Genomic DNA, 19,060 nt, shown 5'->3' with positions numbered 1-19,060 from the left:
ATTATGGATAGGTCGGCAAATTTCCTAGCTATGTGATGGATAGTGGTCCGTCCACATTTCACTTCGCGTGGGTCTGTGAGAAAATCGGTAAGCTTCTTGGCTCACCATGAGTGTGAGTATGTGGAGAGGTTGGCATACTACCTGGCTCACCATGAGTGTGAGTATGTGGAGAGGTCGACAAACTACCTGGCTTACTATGAGTGTGAGTATGTGGAGAGGTCGGCAAACTTCCTAGCTCACCATGAGTGTGAGTGTGTGGAGAGGTCGGCAAAGTTCCTGGCTTACCATTGGTGTGGGTTTGTGAGAAAATCGGCAAACTTCCTGGCTCACCATGAGGGTACACAACCCCCTAGCTTTGAGTCGAATTAACGAGGCGAAAAGGCTTGAAACGTTGATCCTGCAGACTAGGATATCGAGCCGCCTGGCAAGTTGGCCCACTCGGCCTAAACCCTGGCAGATCTGTCACGTCGACCTAATTCCTGACATTGACTCATTTTTCAAAAGGAAATAGTTTATTAAAAATTCAGGGTCCAAACCCTAGAAGGTCGGCCACGTCGGCCCAACTCCTGGCAGTCTCGGGCCGGTACACAATTCCCCAGCCTTGAGTTGAATTAACGAGGCGAAAAGGCTTGGAACGTTGATCCTGCAGACTTGGAAACCGAAACGCCTGGCAGATCGGTCAACTTGGGCTAGACCCTTGTAGGTCGGCCACATCGACCTAATTCCTAGCATTAACTCATTTTCAAAAGGAATAACTTATTAAAAATTCAGGGTCAACCACGTCGGCCCAATTCCTGACAGTCTAAGGTTCGTGGTTAAACTAGCCAAGTTGACAACTCTAATGCTTGGTCTTGGTCAGACTACTCGTGCTCGTTATATGCGCTACCAGTTTGAATTCTGGTGTCAGATTTCAACCGAACTACTGGTTCGTTATGTACGCTACCAGATTGAATTTTGGTATCAGATTTTGACTGAACTGCTCGGGTTCGTTATGTACGCTACCAGATTGAATTTTGGTGTCAGATTTAGATCGAACTATTCAAGTTCGCTGTGCAAAATACCGAACTGCTCGGGTTCATTATTGTAGCGACCAGATTAAAAACTCTGGTTAGTGGCGACCGAACTACTCAGGTTTGTTGTGCAAAATACCGAACTGCTCGGGTTCGTTATGCAGATTACCGAACTGCTCAGGTTCGTTGTGCAAAATACCGAACTGCTTGGGTTCGTTATTGTAGGGACCAGATTAAAAACTCTGGTTAGTGGCGACCGCACTACTCAGGTTCGTTGTGCAAAATACCGAACTGCTCGGGTTCGTTATGCAGATTACCGAATTGCTCAGGTTCGTTGTGCAAAATACCGAACTGCTCGAGTTCGTTATTGTAGCGACCAGATTAAAAACTCTGGTTAGTGGCGATCGAACTACTCAGGTTCGTTATTGTAGCGACCAGATTAAAAACTCTGGTTAGTGGCGACCGAACTACTCAGGTTCGTTATTGTAGTGACCAAATTAAAAACTCATTATTTTTCGATCTAACTACTCAGGTCCGAAGTGACGACAACCAAATTTAAATGATCATAATCATAATAGATCCAAATAACAACCATTATGTTTGCTCTTTTCAGGATAAAATCTCAACAGATTTAAATAACGATAATTATAATAGATCTAAATAACAACAATTATATTGGGACAACAATAATTTTGATCGCACGGGGTGATAATAATATTCTCTGGTCGTGCAAGGCGATAATGAGTCGGTAGGATTCTTGTTGAATAGTATAAATAAGCAAGAATATATAATTGTAAAGTACCCTCCTTAGATTCCACGTGTTTTCAATACTCCAACGTTCAAGTGGGTAAGAGCAAACAATATGTCACTGAAATATATATTACATAAAACAATACTTACCTTATTTTTGGGATTCATGTTCTATTTATAGAGATTTGTCTAATCTCTTCCAATTCGTCTTTTTTTCTTACAAGAATAATCTCTCAATAGATTTAAATGTTGAAATAAGATTTGCAGAATCAATATCAAAATCATGTGTATATCTTAAGTGATTGGTGGTAGTAGGGACAGTTTTACCTGCCCCACGGTGGGCGCCAAATGTTCTCGCCGACTCGAAGTCGGTCGGAGTATGGATGAGCTCTTCTCGGATTCCTTTTTGGTGGTCGGTCAGCTAATGGATGAGGTGCTTAGGAATGACCTCCAGGTTTCAGCAAACCGATCTTCTGGGGATGAGGGGGGCTCCACCTGCGATTACACTCCAACGCTCAAGTCAGTGAGAGCACAAAATATAATGTGTATGGTAAAATATAATGCAAAGATGCCCGTTCGATACTCCCTGTAGGTGGTTGTCTATTTATAAACATACATGAGCTTGGATTTCTGACATTGGTCTTTCCTGGCATTAATGTATCATTTCATAGTAACTTTCTATAAAATCTGGATATAAAGTATATAAATCGGAATAGTTAAACAATGTAATCAGGGATACTGGGGATAATATTTATTACGTTATCAGGGATATAACATTTATATTCATTACGCTATCGGGAATATGATATTTATATTTATTACGCTATCGGGAATATGCGTGTGTAGGAAAAACGTTATACTTTCCTTTAGTGGATTTTGTCCCTTGTTGGCGTTGCGCAATACTAAGCCAAGGCCAAAACAGGTTGTGTTTTTGGGCTGTTAGGTCGGTTCGCGACCCATGCCAAGTTCTCACATCGTCACTTCCCCTAGATGGGCCTTTAGTGAGCTCGGCCAAATACCTACTCGATTCGGGACAGAAAATTAACTATTAATAAAATCAATAAATACTTTGCAATAAATTAGTACAGAAAAATAAACAAATAAGAGAAATACAATCACAATAGCTAATTATTTGATAGTAAACACATTTTCTTTATCACAATCATTTTATATAGTAAATGGTATGACCTTTTATCATCATTATCAAGTGAGAAATGGAAATTATAAAATACGAAAACTATTGCCAGATAAATATAATTAAATGATTTATTAATTAATGGATTTGTTCATCTATGCCATGTCAATTAGAGTTCTTAAATTAATTTTTTTTTAATGAATCAGAATTTTGAAATATAATAAATGTAACATCCCAAAAATACCTATAATTATTACAATACATGTTATACATATTTATATAAAGCTTAGAGTTTTCCTAATACATGAATAATACTTATAGAAATACAAACATTTACAATTCATAGCTCAAAACAAACTCTAAAGCCTTTCAAACTCTCTTGGACATGTATGATCATCTGCTCGTGTACATAATATAGTCATCGCATTTCAAACACAACAAGAAAAACAAGGGTAAGCTAGTAAAAATAAAATTTTATAATATACACAATTAAATCAAAAGAGAAAACCAAAATACATAAATCAATTTCTCAATTATTCAATCTTCTTCAAATTCCAACATAAAAATCACATAGATCTCACATGGATCTACACATCCAGGATATTCAACAAACAACAATTAAGCTGAATACAACTCAAGTCGTGCATCTCATATGTTACGGTGTGCAGGAACTCTCCCATCAGCTTCTCACCACCTGATATCTTAGTTTATATTACTTAAATCATCAGTGAAGCTCGACGATCTTTATTACCACATATGCATCAATACTTAATACACAACATACATCAATCCATACATTATCCCAAATGTATGAATTCAATTTTTTACCATTTTCATCATACAATATCATTCAAAATGCAATCCACAATATTCAAAATCCTATTTAACATCAAAAAAACACTTAAGTACTAAACCATCAAAATCTAATATTTCTACAAGTTTAAATAATATATAAACAAACAACACAATATATAAACACAAAACATCCCAACAAGAGAAATTAAATATTGGGATCACGTCCCCTCCACATCCAAATCTTCTAGCCTAGGGTGCTATTAAAAATTAAAATTAGTTTCCTTTACCTGAAATTCCTTATTCTGATGGAAATTCTACCTCAAGAGAACCACTCCAAAAATTTAGGAACTGTCCTGTCCCGAATCGGGTAGGTATTTGGCCGAGCTCACTAAGGGCCCATCTAGGGGAAGTGACGATGTGAGAACTTGGCATGGGTCGCGAACCGACCTAACAGGCCCAAAAACACAACATGTTTTGGCCTTGGCTTAGTATTGTGCAACGCCAACAAGGGACAAAATCCACTAAAGGAAAGTATAACGTTTTTCCTACACATGCATATTCTCGATAGCGTAATAAATATAAATATCATATTTCCGATAGCGTAATGAATATAAATGTTATATCCCTGATAACGTAATAAATATTATCCCCAGTATCCCTAATTACATTGTTTAACTATTCCGATTTATATACTTTATATCCAGATTTTATAGAAAGTTACTATGAAATGATACATTAATGCCAGGAAAGACCAATGTCAGAAATCCAAGCTCATGTATGTTTATAAATAGACAACCACCTACAGGGAGTATCGAACAGGCATCTTTGCAGTATATTTTACCATACACATTATATTTTGTGCTCTCACTGACTTGAGCGTTTGAGTGTAATCGCAGGTGGAGCCCCCCTCATCCCCAGAAGATCGGTTTGCTGAAACCTGGAGGTCATTCCTAAGCACCTCATCCACTAGCTGACAGACCACCAAAAAGGAATCCGAGTAGAGCTCATCCATACTCCGATCGACTTCGAGCCGGCGAGAACAGGAACCTAGATCAAGTTATCCAAAAATTACAAAATTTTAGTTTGAGCTTAATCAAATTGAGAGAAACACTTTTCTCAACTGCCCCACTAATACATAGAGAATAATGGAACTTTAGAGTAAAAATGAATTTACTCTGTTTGAAAATCTGATCGGATAGAAATGTACTCTGACTCTTCAGCTACAACATAACATGATTAGATTTTGGAATAGATGAGAAAAAATGAAGAGAGAAGGGAGAAGAGTGAAAGGGAGAGAGAAAGTTAGTGTCTGTGGTTTTTTTTTTCTTCTTTCACATTTTAGGGTACCTTACAATAAATGTGTAAATAATATTTCTATTATAATTAAAATAATTTTAATTTAGTCAATTTTACTGGCTAGTTATAATATATATATATATATATATATATATATATATTTATTGAAAAATACATATACAATATATTTAGATTGCTTTCCACTTTTATCATATTTATAAGTAGGTAATACAATATGTTAGTCTAATCTATTTTTGTTTGAGCAGTCATTCTCACTCAAAACTAATGGAAATCTTAGTCTTTTTCTCGTTTCTTTTATAATTTTAATATATATATATATAGATATATATTTAAAAGCATATTTAATTATGTAAATATTTTCTAAAATTTAAATGATTTAATTAAAGTTTCTAATTTAATAAATTTAAAAAATTATGATATTTTCATATTAAATTACTTTATTATAATTAATAACTAAAACTTAATTTATAATTGGTAATCATTTAAGTTACAATAATATTACATATTTACATTCTTTAAATACTATAATATAAAAAATTATTATTTTTTAAATAACTTTGTGTTTAAATTTTTAATTTAAAAAAGGGAGCGGTGGCCCCAGCCTTTGCCTCGTCTCTTACCACCAACCTAACATAGCGGATTGATAAAATGAAAACACCAGCACGTTCAACTAAATAATGGCTAGCTGGAAGGCCAACAACTCACTTTCTTATCCATTTTCAATAAACAAATATGATTTTTTTATATGTCAACCTTCCTTAAAATTTGAACTTAGTTTTAGTGACTTTTTATGTAGTATCACATTGAAATTTGAATTTATATTGGTGGCTTTCTATGTAGTATCACATTCGCTAATTATAAGATATGAAACCAATGCTAAGTAGAATTTTGAAATCAATCATGAGTACAAGACGAGGAGCTAGAGAGAGTAAAGGAAGATGAGAAGTGTTAAAAAAAGGAAAAAAGAAATTAAAAAAAAAAACTAGGAATGAACATGAGCAATATACCATTTCTTTTTTAAATTACATAAATAAACATATTTTTTTATTGGACTTTAAGCCTAAATTAAAAAATAACTTTAAACTTAATTTAACCTTATAAAATCGATTTATAAGGTGAGGGTTGTACTCACTTATATATTATGAAATGTCTCGATGATGTGAAAAGGATCTGGTAAAGTCAACAAACTCTCACTAGAATAGACTCTATGCAAGATCTCAAACACATTTTCCTCACGCCGAGACTATATAATGGGTAGTCTGATAACAGTCCGATAGCGGTGACCTGATCAACTCAACAAACTTTCAGTATGATAGACTTATATGACTTTGATATCATATTAAAAAGTAAATTTTAAGCTTAACTCAACATTATAAGATAAAATTTGCACTCACTTATATACTATGAAATATTTTTATTTCTAGTCGATGTGAGATTTCAAATAAAATTAAATTCTTTTATTATTTACTAGAAATTATGGCAAGTGAGTAATGTGATTTACTAACCAAAACAAAATGGACCAGTATTTATCATAATATCCTACTAATTTATTTCAATTGTTAAAATTAGTCATTAAATAATTTTTTTCTTCTCATACATGTTGATTCATCCTACTCCTTCTAATTTTTTAAGATGAAGAATTTACATATCATATGCCACACATTATAAGAATGAATAATAAAAAGAACTAAATTAATTCAATTATAACTTCATAAATATTCAGTATAAGGTGACTTATTTTTATTACTTTCTCTCAAAAAGATAAATCTTAAACCCTAACTTCTAAATCTTAAATCTTAAACAAAAATTTGTAGTTTCCATGCAAGGCAGTTATAATCAAAACCGACAGTTATAATCAAAACCGTTCTTCTAATTATAAAACTGACTATGCAGATTAAATACACAGGTTTTCTTGTCTAGTAAACGTAATTTTATTAATTAAGCATTTAAAATTATCATTAAAATCACATTTTGAGAGGATTGAACATTTTTCTCACAGTACAACAAGCATAGCCAATTTTTTCTTTATTTTTCTTAAATAGTTGTTTTGGAATCTTATTTTATTAGAATTAGAACTATAAATATCTGTGTATATATATACATATATATATATATATAACAGATATCATTTTTTATAAATTACTATATTTTATTTTTAAATTATTCTTATTTATTTTAAAATTTGAAAAAGTCTATATTTGAAACTTCTGAAGTTCTTCCTATCGCTGTCTTTTCCGTTATAGCAATTGGTCCTAATGTAATTAAACATTTTTTAACTGTTATATAACTTATTGTAGTGGCACAATAAAATAAAAAACGCATGCCGACTTGCGTGTGACTGTTAAATTTTTCTAATTGGGAGGAAGAAGAGAAATATACAAAGCTACAAAGCTTCCAATTTAGACTATTTTATATTTTGGCGTTTTGTATTTTTTTAGAAAATATTATTTCTAAACTCATACATATAAGTAAAATTAACTATTTTTTTATATTTATTAAGAATAATAATTAGATCCATGTAATATTTTTATTTCATAACAAGCGCATTTTTAAATTGTTCTTAGATTGGAAATATTTTAAAAAGTAAATAGAAGAAATCTTCTAAGTAAAAGCATTAAATAGAAGTTTGAAAATTAAAATTTGTTTGTATTTTGTGAGCATAGCATTATTAATACTGTGGACACAGCAGGCATCGGTGGCACAATTCTGCTCCCCTTCGTAGCTTCTTCAACCGCGTCAAACAAAAACCTCATGCATCATTCCTCTATATAAACTCACACCCCTACTTCCCCTATCACACTCTCTTTTCTCTTCACAAATACAAAAAGGTAATTCGTAGCACTACTCAGATCAGATGCACTGAGATTCGATTCGATTCTCTTTTTTCTTTCTGTTCCAGATTCATCACCATTCATATTTTCCTTCTCAAATCCAATTACTATTTAATTTTATAATCACTCCTTCCACCAATTTAACCTCTCACATCTGCATGCAGTGGAACAATTTCTCAGGTTTTTATGTTTCCATTTCAGTTAATTGGATCTGTCGCAGGACCAAGAAATGGCCGGAGAAACATACCAGGAAGCCATTGCAGCGTTGACCAAGCTTATAAGGTGAATTAAGGAACTGTGTCTGACCTCTCTTACTTTGTTTCTCACCGCCGCTTCTCTGTTATGCGTTAATTAATTAATTACGACAAAAAAAAAGTAACATCATTCGCATCGGTTGGCGTCGGTTTCCGCCGTTACCAAACAAAATCGCGTTTGTTTTGTTTGGACGATGAGGTGGTCGCAGTGGGCCCAGCTCTGACACGTAAGTTCTGACTTTTCTTTTTCTGTCTCGGCAGCGAGAAAGCCGACCTCGGTGACGTCGCCGCCGCAAAGATCAAGAAGCTGACGACGGAGCTGACGAGCGACGCGTCGAAGCCGTTTAACCCGGATGAGAGGATCCGAATCGGGTTCGACCACTTCAAGAACGAGAAATTCCAGTGAGTCTATGCTATGGTCTTCTCCCACTATTTCGTTTTAATTAGTATTCAGATATTTTTTTTCAATTTTTGTGAAATGCCCTCAGTGCCCCTTCTGGGGACTTCAAATGTTCTATGGATGAAGAAGTGAAAGGTTATTAAGTTTTGTGCACTTATCTTATCAGCAAAAACTTCTGTTTCCATCGAATTCATTCCGTGTGGGCCCACCTCGGTTACAACCTCAAAAATGCCGAGAGACAGTCTTTATGGTTTCTTTTTTCTTCTTCTTAATTTAAGTGTGATAATGGAGTACAGAAGTTGACCCTTAATTATTATAAAATAGCATCTATTCATCTTTTAACAAGCCTTTCATATAATTAAATCTGGCCAATTATATTAAGTAATGTTAGAATAATACTACTTTCTTTTCTAACTAAATTATTAGTGATACTTGGCTTTTTTTTTATGAGAACTGATTTATATATATATTTTTCTTTGCAGAGGTGTTTTTAATTGAAGTGATGCAATAAATAATACATTTATTTTAAGAGTTTGCAAACATTTCATTAATGTTAGTAATAGTTAAACAAACGCTCTTATAAATTAAAGACATAGTTAACGTTATTAATTTAATTTAATTTTTTAATTCCAATGTTTTAAAATTTGAATTTGAATTTTAGAAAGCACTAGTAAAAATTGTTTATTTAAGCTTAAATTACTTAACAAAAAATGATGTAGTGGATGACAAATTTTGCCAACCATGTCTTGTAAATGGTCAACAAAGCAAATAAAATATATGTTTCAATGATTGCGAATCATTTACTTTTCTAAAAGGAAAATAAGTACATTTAGCACCTAATTGGAAAATTAATTATTGGTGTTGTAATATGTTTAAATTTATTATGCATTTGTATCATTTGAATCGCAATTATTAATATTTTTTTAATAAAATATAAATTATTACAGTTTACCTTAAAAATGTATATACTTACTCTAATTAGAGATGTAGCGCAAAATATGAACTGTGCTGTCCTTGTACATTAGAAAAAGTTGATTTTGTTTTTGCTTTCTCAAACTTCTTTGCTGGTAAATTAGTCAATTTAGACATTTTATTTTGTTTTGGAATTTAACTAGTAAGAAATTACACTTTTACTAGGTGGCTTGTTTTCCTCAATTAATTATTATTATTATTGCATTGACTAAATAGTTATATATTATTATTTCAGGAAGAATCCGGAATTATATGGGGAACTTGCCAAAGGCCAGAGTCCTAAGGTCAGCCACATTATTTGACTCAGCAATAACTTGGTTTTCATAGTTGTCCTTTGGGTGACCATAGGGTCAATAGACTTTCTCTAATTTAGAATAAAAACAAACTTCATATTCAGAATAAATTTTATTTTAGTTTATTAAAGTTATAATATTAGACTTGCAGCAAAAATAAAAATATAGAATATAAAAAAGCAAACTGAGAAGACTGTTTTAAAACTTCAATTACGTAACAGAAAAGGTTTAATGAAGTACGTTGTGTTTTTCCCTAATTTGCCATCAATACTAGCATGCGTGAACAATTATTCTACTATGTCATCACATTAGTCTAATTATTATTTTTATGCATGTAGTTATGACTTTCGATATTAAAAATATAAAGTTTCCATCGCAATTTTATATTACTTGAATATACTAATGTTCTATTACGCATTGACCCAATATTCTTAACAAAAAAATACTGTTTGACTTAATTGTTTTTAGGCTTGTCTTTTGGAAAATTTTAAAAATAAAAATATTTTCTTAATAAAAAATAAACTCATGTGTAACTTCGTGCATATAAATTTTGAAGTCAAGTTTACTAACAAATTCTCAATTGGATAAAAAAAAATGTTAATTACTTGTCATAATAATGTTGCATTTCCCACACTTGCAGTTTCTGGTGTTTGCTTGCTCAGACTCAAGAGTTTGCCCTTCCCATATTCTGGATTTTCAACCGGGTGAAGCGTTTGTGGTCCGAAATATAGCCAACATGGTTCCACCGTATGACAAGGTTTTCTTTGTTGTCAATTAAATGTTTGATTTATGTCATGTAACACAACAAAAGAATTCAAACGTACAGTGAAGGAATGTCATAAACATAAACCTCAGTTCAACCCTTAAGTTTGACTTTGCCTTTTTGTTGTTTTGTTTCAGACGAAGTATTCAGGAACAGGGGCAGCCATTGAATATGCAGTGCAGCATTTAAAGGTACATAGCCATTCACTTTCTCTATAATAAGTTAGGTGGGTCAAGCATGTGAAAAGTACAACTTTTGGTGGGGGAAAATGGCCTTTGCTTCACTATTTATTTGGAGCCACATGCATCTTGTTTTCCCTCTATCACATGAAAGAACTGTTTTATGTTAGGAAAATGGTCCAAAAAACATTTTCGGATAAACATAATAAAGAGTTAAAAATATGGTTTAGTTGATAGATATTGGTAATACTTACATTATCAATATATTGCTTTCAGGTATTCTTCAATGAGCTATTTTATTATATAATTTGTCTCTGTAAAATGATATATAAATAGTTGTATCATTATCACTTCCTTTCTCTCTGGAACAGTATAGAAAAAGTAAAACATTCTTTATTTGATGAATGCTTTGCATTGGAACATGCTTTATTATAAAATTTGCAAGTCTCATTTTGTTTAATGGGTCTCAGTTAACTAATAATAAAAAAACATTAGGGAATCTGAAAGTCGCACTCTCTTATATATATTTTTTCTAGTGTGTACCTTTTTTCAAATTAGGTGGTTCTGGTGATACTGTAACCCCGGTACCTTCCACTCACCACACCTTCCATTCAGAATGATGAAGAAAATAAGGAAGAGAAAGTGAGAAAATGGATAGAATAGTGTTGGTGGATGAACGGAATGTCTTTGTTTAAAACTAGAATAGGCTTCTACTTGTTTCTTTCCTTATGGTGGTTCTAAAGGGAAAAGTGTTGCAGGTGGAGAATATTGTGGTCATTGGACACAGCTGCTGTGGAGGGATAAAGGGCCTCATGTCCATCCCAGATGATGGGACCACTGCAAGGTATACCTTATTATTGCTTCATCTCATAAAACAAAGATTAAATAATATTTTGCCAAAAGGATCACTACTTAAAGTACTTATCTTATCTCTTTATCTTATATAAGTATAACCACAAACTAGAATACATGTCCATGAGAAAAAGTACACATTTGAAAATTTTAATCTATTTTGATAACTTCATAGGACTTCTAACTAAGTTGGTGGTTCAGTGACACTTTAGGCACATGTCATTAGGCACATGTCAGGCTCCAAAACAGCAGATAAACAGTTCTAATTCCCAGTTGATTTCATCTTCTGAACTAAGATAAAGTAAACTTCCTTAATAACCTTGTAAATCATTTATTTCCTCTGTGATGATACAGTGAATTCATAGAGAATTGGGTCCAAATTTGTACCCAGGCAAAGTCGAAGGTTAAAACTGAAGCAAGTGCACTAGAATTTTCGGAGCAGTGTACCAACTGCGAGAAGGCAAGTAAATTTTATTGCTGTATCCCACACCAGTTTGTTATTTGGGGGCATAATTTTTTGTAAGTTGTGTAATGCATGTTAGAGCACAAGAGCTTAAACTTATTGGCACTGAAATTTTGTTTGGAATGCAGGAAGCTGTAAATGTATCAGTTGGGAACCTTTTGACTTATCCATTTGTGAGAGATTGTGTTGTGAATGAAACACTAGCTTTGAAAGGTGCACATTACAACTTCGTTAAGGGTACCTTTGAGCTGTGGGATCTGGACTTCAAAATCTCCAACTCTGTGTCTGTTTAAGACCACTGAAGCACTAAACCAAAGGGTTCTTAACCCTGGCATGCATGTTGATGTACATGATCTTCCCTTTGCAACTGTTTCATAAGTGTATAAGAGTCCCCTTTCCCTGCTTGTTTCCCTCACATCCTCACAAAAAGAAGCCAACACTCTGCTAAAATAATGGTCTTAGTCTGAAGATCAATTCAATAAGTTCTGTTTTGCATCGTTTTATGTTACATAGTCGCTATTCTTTAGTCAAACTTCAGAGCTGATCTAGCCATTAAAATTGAGCAATGGATTGCATTTAGTATCATATGTTTTGTACACTTGTTCTTTAAGGTTTTTTCTATCGTGTGCTGCACAAGTATTTAATTCTAATTTTTTAATTAACTTGACTTCTCAATTAATGAATGTTATTATCTTTTTTATTAATTAATTATAAGAAAGTAAGCCCATAAATTAAATAGGAAGGAGTAGTTTTTTCAACTTTACATTCTAAATATTTTTTTCTTAATACATTATCCGTCTTACTTTCATTCCAACTCTTTCATAAATTTAGGTAATTTTAATTGTATCTATATTAATATTTTTATTAAATAGTTAAAAAAAAAATTTCAATTGAGTATCTATTATCTAATTTTGTATGTTAACAATGACATCACTCTTGTCTCTTGTCATATAATCTTGCTTATTTATCTCTATTTTTTAAAAATATGAACTTTTGTGATGAATATACAAAATTATGTTATTAAGATCGCAAGTGATTTTGAATTTTCTAATTGAAAACATGTTAGATAATAACATCGTTATGTTTTTCTATTTCTATGACTTCCACGTCAACACCTACAACGATCAAGGAATCATTATCGTCATTGTTATTGATGTAGATGACAACGATAGTGAAGCAAGTAAATAAGATGGTAATACATACTAACATTCACACCTAATCACGAATGTGGTTAATAATCAATAAATGTTAATATAGCATAAAAATGGAAAAATATAAATTTTATTAATAAAATAATTAAATTATAGTAGATGCAAATACTAGATTTAGTTCAGAACTTTTGTTTAGTGATTAGAGATATCCAGTGAAATTGTTTGGACATCTTTTTCCAGCATGATAAAATGTGTGATAATAAGTACAAAGTTTTGGACGACTTTGTTTTCTTATTTGTTTGGATATTGGACAATTTAATTAGAAGTTTTTTGCATTTCAAAATTTTAACACAATATTAGCATGATATATGTTTCAAATCTCCAAATACTTGTTTTAACATGCAGACTGATTATTTGAATCTTGTTGTGGATGTTTACATATACACCAAGTATACATGAACATGATAAGCAAAATTTCTAAAACTTCTTTCCATTACACTGAAATTTGTTCAATCTAACCGCGAAGCTTTTAGCTAGTTGCACTTTTGTTGAATTTAATTTATCATCTTCTACTCTAGAAATTTTGTGTTGGATCTATAAAATAAAAGAATCTGTTTATCTTTGATTACACATCATTCTTATTTGATTGCTACTTTGAAGTAGAATGATAAATTTTAATCATTTATCAACTTTCTTCCGTCTATTAGGGGTTCCAAAAGAGGTCAATTTAGTCTGTTTTGACTTGACTTGTCAAATATAGAATAGGATGAATGAAATCTTATCTCACTTACCTGTTTTTTCAATTTTTTATTATTATTATTATATATAGAACACACTTAATCATATAATATATTTTTAATTTTTAATTAATTAATCAATGTCTCTAATTAGATAAATTAAAATAATTATTATTTTTATATATTATATTACTCCATTATAATTAATAATTGAAATTTAATATATAAATGTTAAAAATTGAAGTTACAGTTATATATTTTCAATAATATAATAAAAAATTGTATTTTAAATTATTTTTATTTTATATTTTAATTAAAATAAGTGCATTGGTGGGACAAGCCAGATCGGATGAAACACCAATCAAACCCTATTTTTTACCATATAATAAATTGGCAGATATCCTTCAGATCATCCATCTTCCCACACAAGTCTACTTATTGGTCAGAGTCTCATTCAAACATTTATTCATTAGAATTTCATCTCATCTATACAATTATATTAAATAAATTATTTATTACTTATATATTTAATAAACAAAACAAAATAATTTAAATTCTTTTGAATATTAAAAATTTATTAATTGAGTAAGTATGTGTAATTTTTTTGTAATTATTATTATTACTTGTAAATATATCTAATATTAATTTTTATTAACAATCATAATTTTACATTAAATAAAAATAATTATTCATAAAACCACTTTAAATAACATCATTAATATTAATTCTCATTAAAAAAATCATTAATAAATTTAAATATTATTTTTCTTAATTATATTAAATAGATTAATTTCTAGTTATATTTATTAAAATAAAATGAAAATTCTTTTAAACATTTAGAAAAACTGGTGATAAAATAAGGTGAGCCGCTTTCTAGGAGGTAAAATCAAGAAAAGAAATATAAAGGTTTATTTAAGTTTCAAGTACATCACAAATTTAAATATTTTTAGTTGAGTCTTTATTAAAAAAAATCATTTTATTAAGTGTCCAATTTATTTTTAATTTTAGTCTAACATGCAAATTAATTATATGGTTGTAAATAGTTTGAAACTATTTAGTTAACAATTGAATGTTAGGTTGGGACAGTTGAGAGGTTCACACTATAAATTTGATAGTGTTGACTTTAGAAATTAAGATGAGAGTTTTCTCTTCTGTTATTGTGTAGTGAAATAAACCTTTTTCTTGAAGTGAATGTTACTTAATTCATCTATCAATCTAGGATTATAGTGTATTTCTTTAGATTTCCTACCTAATTCCACTATGATTTGCTTTTTCCTTTTGTTCTTCCAATTGATTTGGAATTGGTGCTAATGGATCAAATATGAGCTTCACCATTCAACAAGAAGAGTGCTACATTTATATAGAATATGAAGTTGACTAGACATAGCAAAATTGTCTAACCCTTTTGTCAGATTCAGGGGATGGGGTGTATAACAACCTTTCCAGTGGCTCGATTGGTTTCAAGGTAGGAGAAGGCTTCAGCAAGCTGGTCAAAGGGAAATGGACCTTTGGGGTCTACAATTGGTTTCACCTTTCCACTCTCTAAGTAAGGGTTTAGTTTCCTAAGAACAGCTCCATTGGAAGTAACTACAAATCTGAAACCAGGTGGGGTAACCGCACCTGTGAGTGCCACCACACTGCCACCTTCTTTCACAGCCTTCACTGCCCTGTCACATTGCCCTGCAAATCACATTCAAGGAATGAAAAACTTTCAACAATGAATTGTACCAATTAGTGTAGGGAAAGTGGAAGGCAATTGTAACAAATTTTCCCTTCAAAATTAAGAATGATATCTTAACAAATTTCCACTATTTCATCTGCTATGCTGACAACAGTTTCCTTATCTTGAGAGGTTTTAACCAACATTTGATAATCAGTTGCCATTATTAGATATGATTATCTGATGAAATAGGAGGTGGATAGAGTTTTACCAATGGCATCAAAGACTACATCAAATTTTTCTGACAAATCTTCAAAGTTTTCTTTTGTGTAGTCAATAGCCAAATCAGCTCCCAGACTTTTCAACAGGTCCAAATTTCTAGTGCTTGAAGTGGCAGCAACTCTTGAAGCTCCAAAGACTTGCTTAGCTAGCTGTTGGTCGTTGAAGATAAGGATAAAGTATATAAGTTCAGCGTATGAATTTTCTCATAGCATTTTCAAATTTTACTATTTTTCCATATACTAGAGATCTTAAAGCATTCCCTACGTCAAGTAAATTATGCTTTCCTATTTTACTCGTGTGTGTGTTTACATAATGCATTAAGATAACTCCAAAGGAAAAAGGCATAATTTGAACTCTGAAGTATTCAAACAATTGCAACTGCCGTAAGACTGCAGGCAAACCTTTTAACCAAGACAGTTTTCCAAATAAACTTTGAGCTGAATTATTTTTGTTGGAAAATGTCAAAATGGGTAGTTTGTTAGCAAGCATTGCCCTTTATCAATAAGCACACTCTTAAACTTTGTACTTTCCAAACACGAATGACTAGCTGATACTAAGATCAGCCATACCAGATAGGGTGTAAAGTGATGTATTATCAAGAAAATGCTAAGAACTGAGCTAGTTGAAGCCTTAGTCAGTACATGATTTGATTTAGAATCTGGTTCATTGTTTAAGTGGCAAAATCTGTGACATTTGAAATCTAAAAGTTATGTGATATATGTTAAAGAAGGGAGAAACTTAACAATGATCTTAACAATGATGTTATTGATGTGTTTATTTGAATGGTGATAGAAGTAATTTGGAGGGTAAATTACCTGAATGACTAGGCTTCCAACTCCTCCAGAACCATTTAGAACAAGAATAGATTTACCAGGAGAAAATGCAGTCCTCTCCAAACCCTCATGAGCAGTCTCAATTGCTAGAGGAAGAGCAGCAGCCTGAGCAAAGTCCAAATTCTTAGGTTTTAGTGCCAATAGTTTCTCCTCAACAGCTGTATACTCAGCCAAAGACCCGAATTGCTTAGGCCCTTCTAATGCTTTCTCACTTAGATCTCCATAAACTTCATCACCCACTTTAAAGTCCTTCACTTCACTACCAACCTTCACCACCACACCCGCAACATCATAGCCCGGAACAGTCTATGGACAAACAAAACAAAACCAAATTTCATTTCATTACTTAGTTTCTCAAATAACCTGAAACTTTTCTTTCCTTTCCATCAATCACTATAGCCTCTCCTTCATTGCTAAATAACATCTTCGGTTATAACAAACTTAAATTTCACACCCTTTTCATGTACTAGAAGAAAAAGTTGAATCAGGATGCCAACTTTCATTTGCACTGTAAGAATAAAATAACCATGCTACTAATTAATGAGTTGAATCTAAATCCTTTCCATTTTGTAATCTTGACTAATAATAAATCTGATATTTTAGTATAGGATCACTGTTAAAAATCCCTGCTAACATGATTTTATTTCATGTTTTCTGTTTCCCACTAGACCATGAATTCACTCCAATTCTCACATTCATAATACACACACACACAGAGAAGAGAGAATAGAAAATGACCGGAAGAGGAGAATCAGTGGCCTTAAACTTTCCCTGCCTTCTCTTGCCATCAACAGGGTTAAGAGCAGCAGCAGCAACTTTGACAAGGACCTGATCCTCTTTCACATCAGGCACAGCAACATTGGAGTCCAGCTTCAAAACATCCACACCCCCATATTCCCCATACACCCATGCCTTCATCTGAGAAGGCACAGGTGTGAGTTTCACAGCCTCAGAAGAAGCAGGTGCAGTAGCCTGAGCCTTCACCAACACTCTTGCAGGCCTTGCTGAAAAGGGAGCTTTGAGTGATCTAACTGGGGTTCTGTTTTCCCGGAAAGTGAAGGAAAATCTGAGAGAAAGTGGTGAAGTGGAAGGGAGTGAAGAAGGAAGGGAAGTGAGGTGTGAAGTTGTGGTGGAGGGTGAAGCACAGAGAGACATGTTTTGCATATCACTTCACACTTATCTATGCCTCAACCAACCACCCTTTGGTTCGGTTATATCGTTAGTGTTTTGTTTAGTACATTAGCTTCACACACACTTGTTCCACACCACCCAATTGTTGCTTAAAATCACAACTCTCAAAAGGTTGAAAATTCTTTTTTTTTATATAATCATATTATAATTCTTAATATTATTTTTTAATATTTTTCTATATCAATTAATTTCATACTTATTTTTATTATATATATTTATTTTTAAATCCATCACATAAAAAAATTATATACAACTTTAAGCACTGTGAAAGTATCATTTTTCCAACGCAAAATACCATTAGGATAAACGACTACAAACATTATGATATAAAAAATTATAAGTATTTAATAAATCTGTTGTTCCAGATCCACATCCACTTTACATAAAAAAAAATTATAGTAAATAAATGATATCTTATAAATTTATTTTATAGAATTAAATGAAATTTAAAATTCACTTCCGATTTTAAAATTAAAAATATTTAACATTCTTGAATCGGTAAGCTTAATTCATAAGGTAAAAAGACTAACTTTTTATTATTTTTAGTAGCATTAAAAAAAAATATGAAGAAAATGAAGTCTAACATTTTTGGATAGAAAATTCTAAAATTTAAGTAAGAAAGATGCCATTAAAAATTAATTTCCTTAATATGAATTGAAGTATCATTAATAAAATATAAAAAAATAAGAAGAAGCACAAATCACATGTATTTTTTTAGCTTACTTTACTTTATATTAAATTTTATTTCCCTAAATTTTAATTATTTATATTTTATTATAAACACTAATTAAAAATAATAAACACTAAATACAGAAATTAAAAGAGAAAATTGAAATTTCACTTAAATTAAATTACAACGATTGAAAATGTACGTAATTAAAGCATGAATGTATATAGAAAAACGGGTAGATTCAGTCAGTGATTACATAATACTCCATGTGCGTGAAAACGACGCCGTGCTAGCAAACTACAAACAGGGAAAACCTCTGGAAAGCTCCACGTCTAATATCAATTTATGTCTCCTTTTTACTTTTTTTTTTGTGGTTGATATTTTGGGAAACATAAAAAATACTCATATCTTAGAAAAATAATATGCCTGAATAATTTTTTTCTGTAAGTCAGGAAATATCAATAACTTCATAAAATATTTACGATCAAATTTATCGAAACTGATTTTAAAGAGTGACAAATT

At 31.7% G+C, this 19,060-nt stretch overlaps 2 protein-coding genes across 3 annotated transcripts; one reads left to right on the top strand and one right to left on the bottom strand.

The window, feature by feature from the left end:
• Positions 1-7,635: 7,635 nt before the first annotated feature.
• Positions 7,636-12,599, top strand: LOC137806543 (carbonic anhydrase 2-like). Of its 2 annotated transcripts, none has more exons than XM_068606736.1 (9): positions 7,636-7,835; positions 8,040-8,120; positions 8,354-8,494; positions 9,700-9,748; positions 10,398-10,514; positions 10,658-10,711; positions 11,458-11,543; positions 11,906-12,011; positions 12,143-12,599. In XM_068606736.1, exons 2-9 carry the CDS (start codon positions 8,068-8,070, stop codon positions 12,305-12,307), a joined length of 771 nt encoding a protein of 256 aa, XP_068462837.1. In that variant the 5' UTR covers positions 7,636-7,835; positions 8,040-8,067; the 3' UTR covers positions 12,308-12,599. The 2 variants fall into 2 exon arrangements, with proteins under 2 accessions (XP_068462837.1, XP_068462838.1); XM_068606737.1 differs by having other exon boundaries at positions 7,655-7,835; positions 11,906-12,015; positions 12,147-12,599.
• Positions 12,600-15,213: 2,614 nt separating this feature from the next.
• LOC137806542 (NADPH-dependent alkenal/one oxidoreductase, chloroplastic-like) lies at positions 15,214-17,970 on the bottom strand. Its single transcript, XM_068606735.1, has 4 exons — positions 17,416-17,970; positions 16,660-16,983; positions 15,834-15,993; positions 15,214-15,582 (listed from the first exon to the last, which is right to left on the bottom strand). The coding sequence occupies exons 1-4, from the start codon at positions 17,839-17,841 to the stop codon at positions 15,317-15,319; spliced, it is 1,176 nt and encodes a 391-aa protein (XP_068462836.1). The 5' UTR covers positions 17,842-17,970; the 3' UTR covers positions 15,214-15,316.
• Positions 17,971-19,060: the final 1,090 nt, after the last annotated feature.

This window comes from Phaseolus vulgaris, chromosome 3, assembly GCF_000499845.2.
Source record: "Phaseolus vulgaris cultivar G19833 chromosome 3, P. vulgaris v2.0, whole genome shotgun sequence".
Lineage (NCBI taxonomy): Eukaryota > Viridiplantae > Streptophyta > Magnoliopsida > Fabales > Fabaceae > Phaseolus > Phaseolus vulgaris.
This window is presented reverse-complemented; position numbering and strand designations above follow the sequence as displayed.

Bases quoted from the DNA above. Each gene is read 5' to 3' on its own strand.
- LOC137806542 (XM_068606735.1), bottom strand. From the start codon at position 17,841: ATGCAAAACATGTCTCTCTGTGCTTCACCCTCCACCACAACTTCACAC. The intron at 15,994-16,659 runs GTAATTTACCCT...AACGACCAACAG, and splicing joins TTGGAAGCCTAGTCATTCAG to CTAGCTAAGCAAGTCTTTGG. The intron at 15,583-15,833 runs GTAAAACTCTAT...TGTGATTTGCAG, and splicing joins TGTAGTCTTTGATGCCATTG to GGCAATGTGACAGGGCAGTG.
- LOC137806543 (XM_068606736.1), top strand. From the start codon at position 8,068: ATGGCCGGAGAAACATACCAGGAAGCCATTGCAGCGTTGACCAAGCTT. The intron at 9,749-10,397 runs GTCAGCCACATT...CCACACTTGCAG, and splicing joins CCAAAGGCCAGAGTCCTAAG to TTTCTGGTGTTTGCTTGCTC. The intron at 10,712-11,457 runs GTACATAGCCAT...AAAGTGTTGCAG, and splicing joins ATGCAGTGCAGCATTTAAAG to GTGGAGAATATTGTGGTCAT.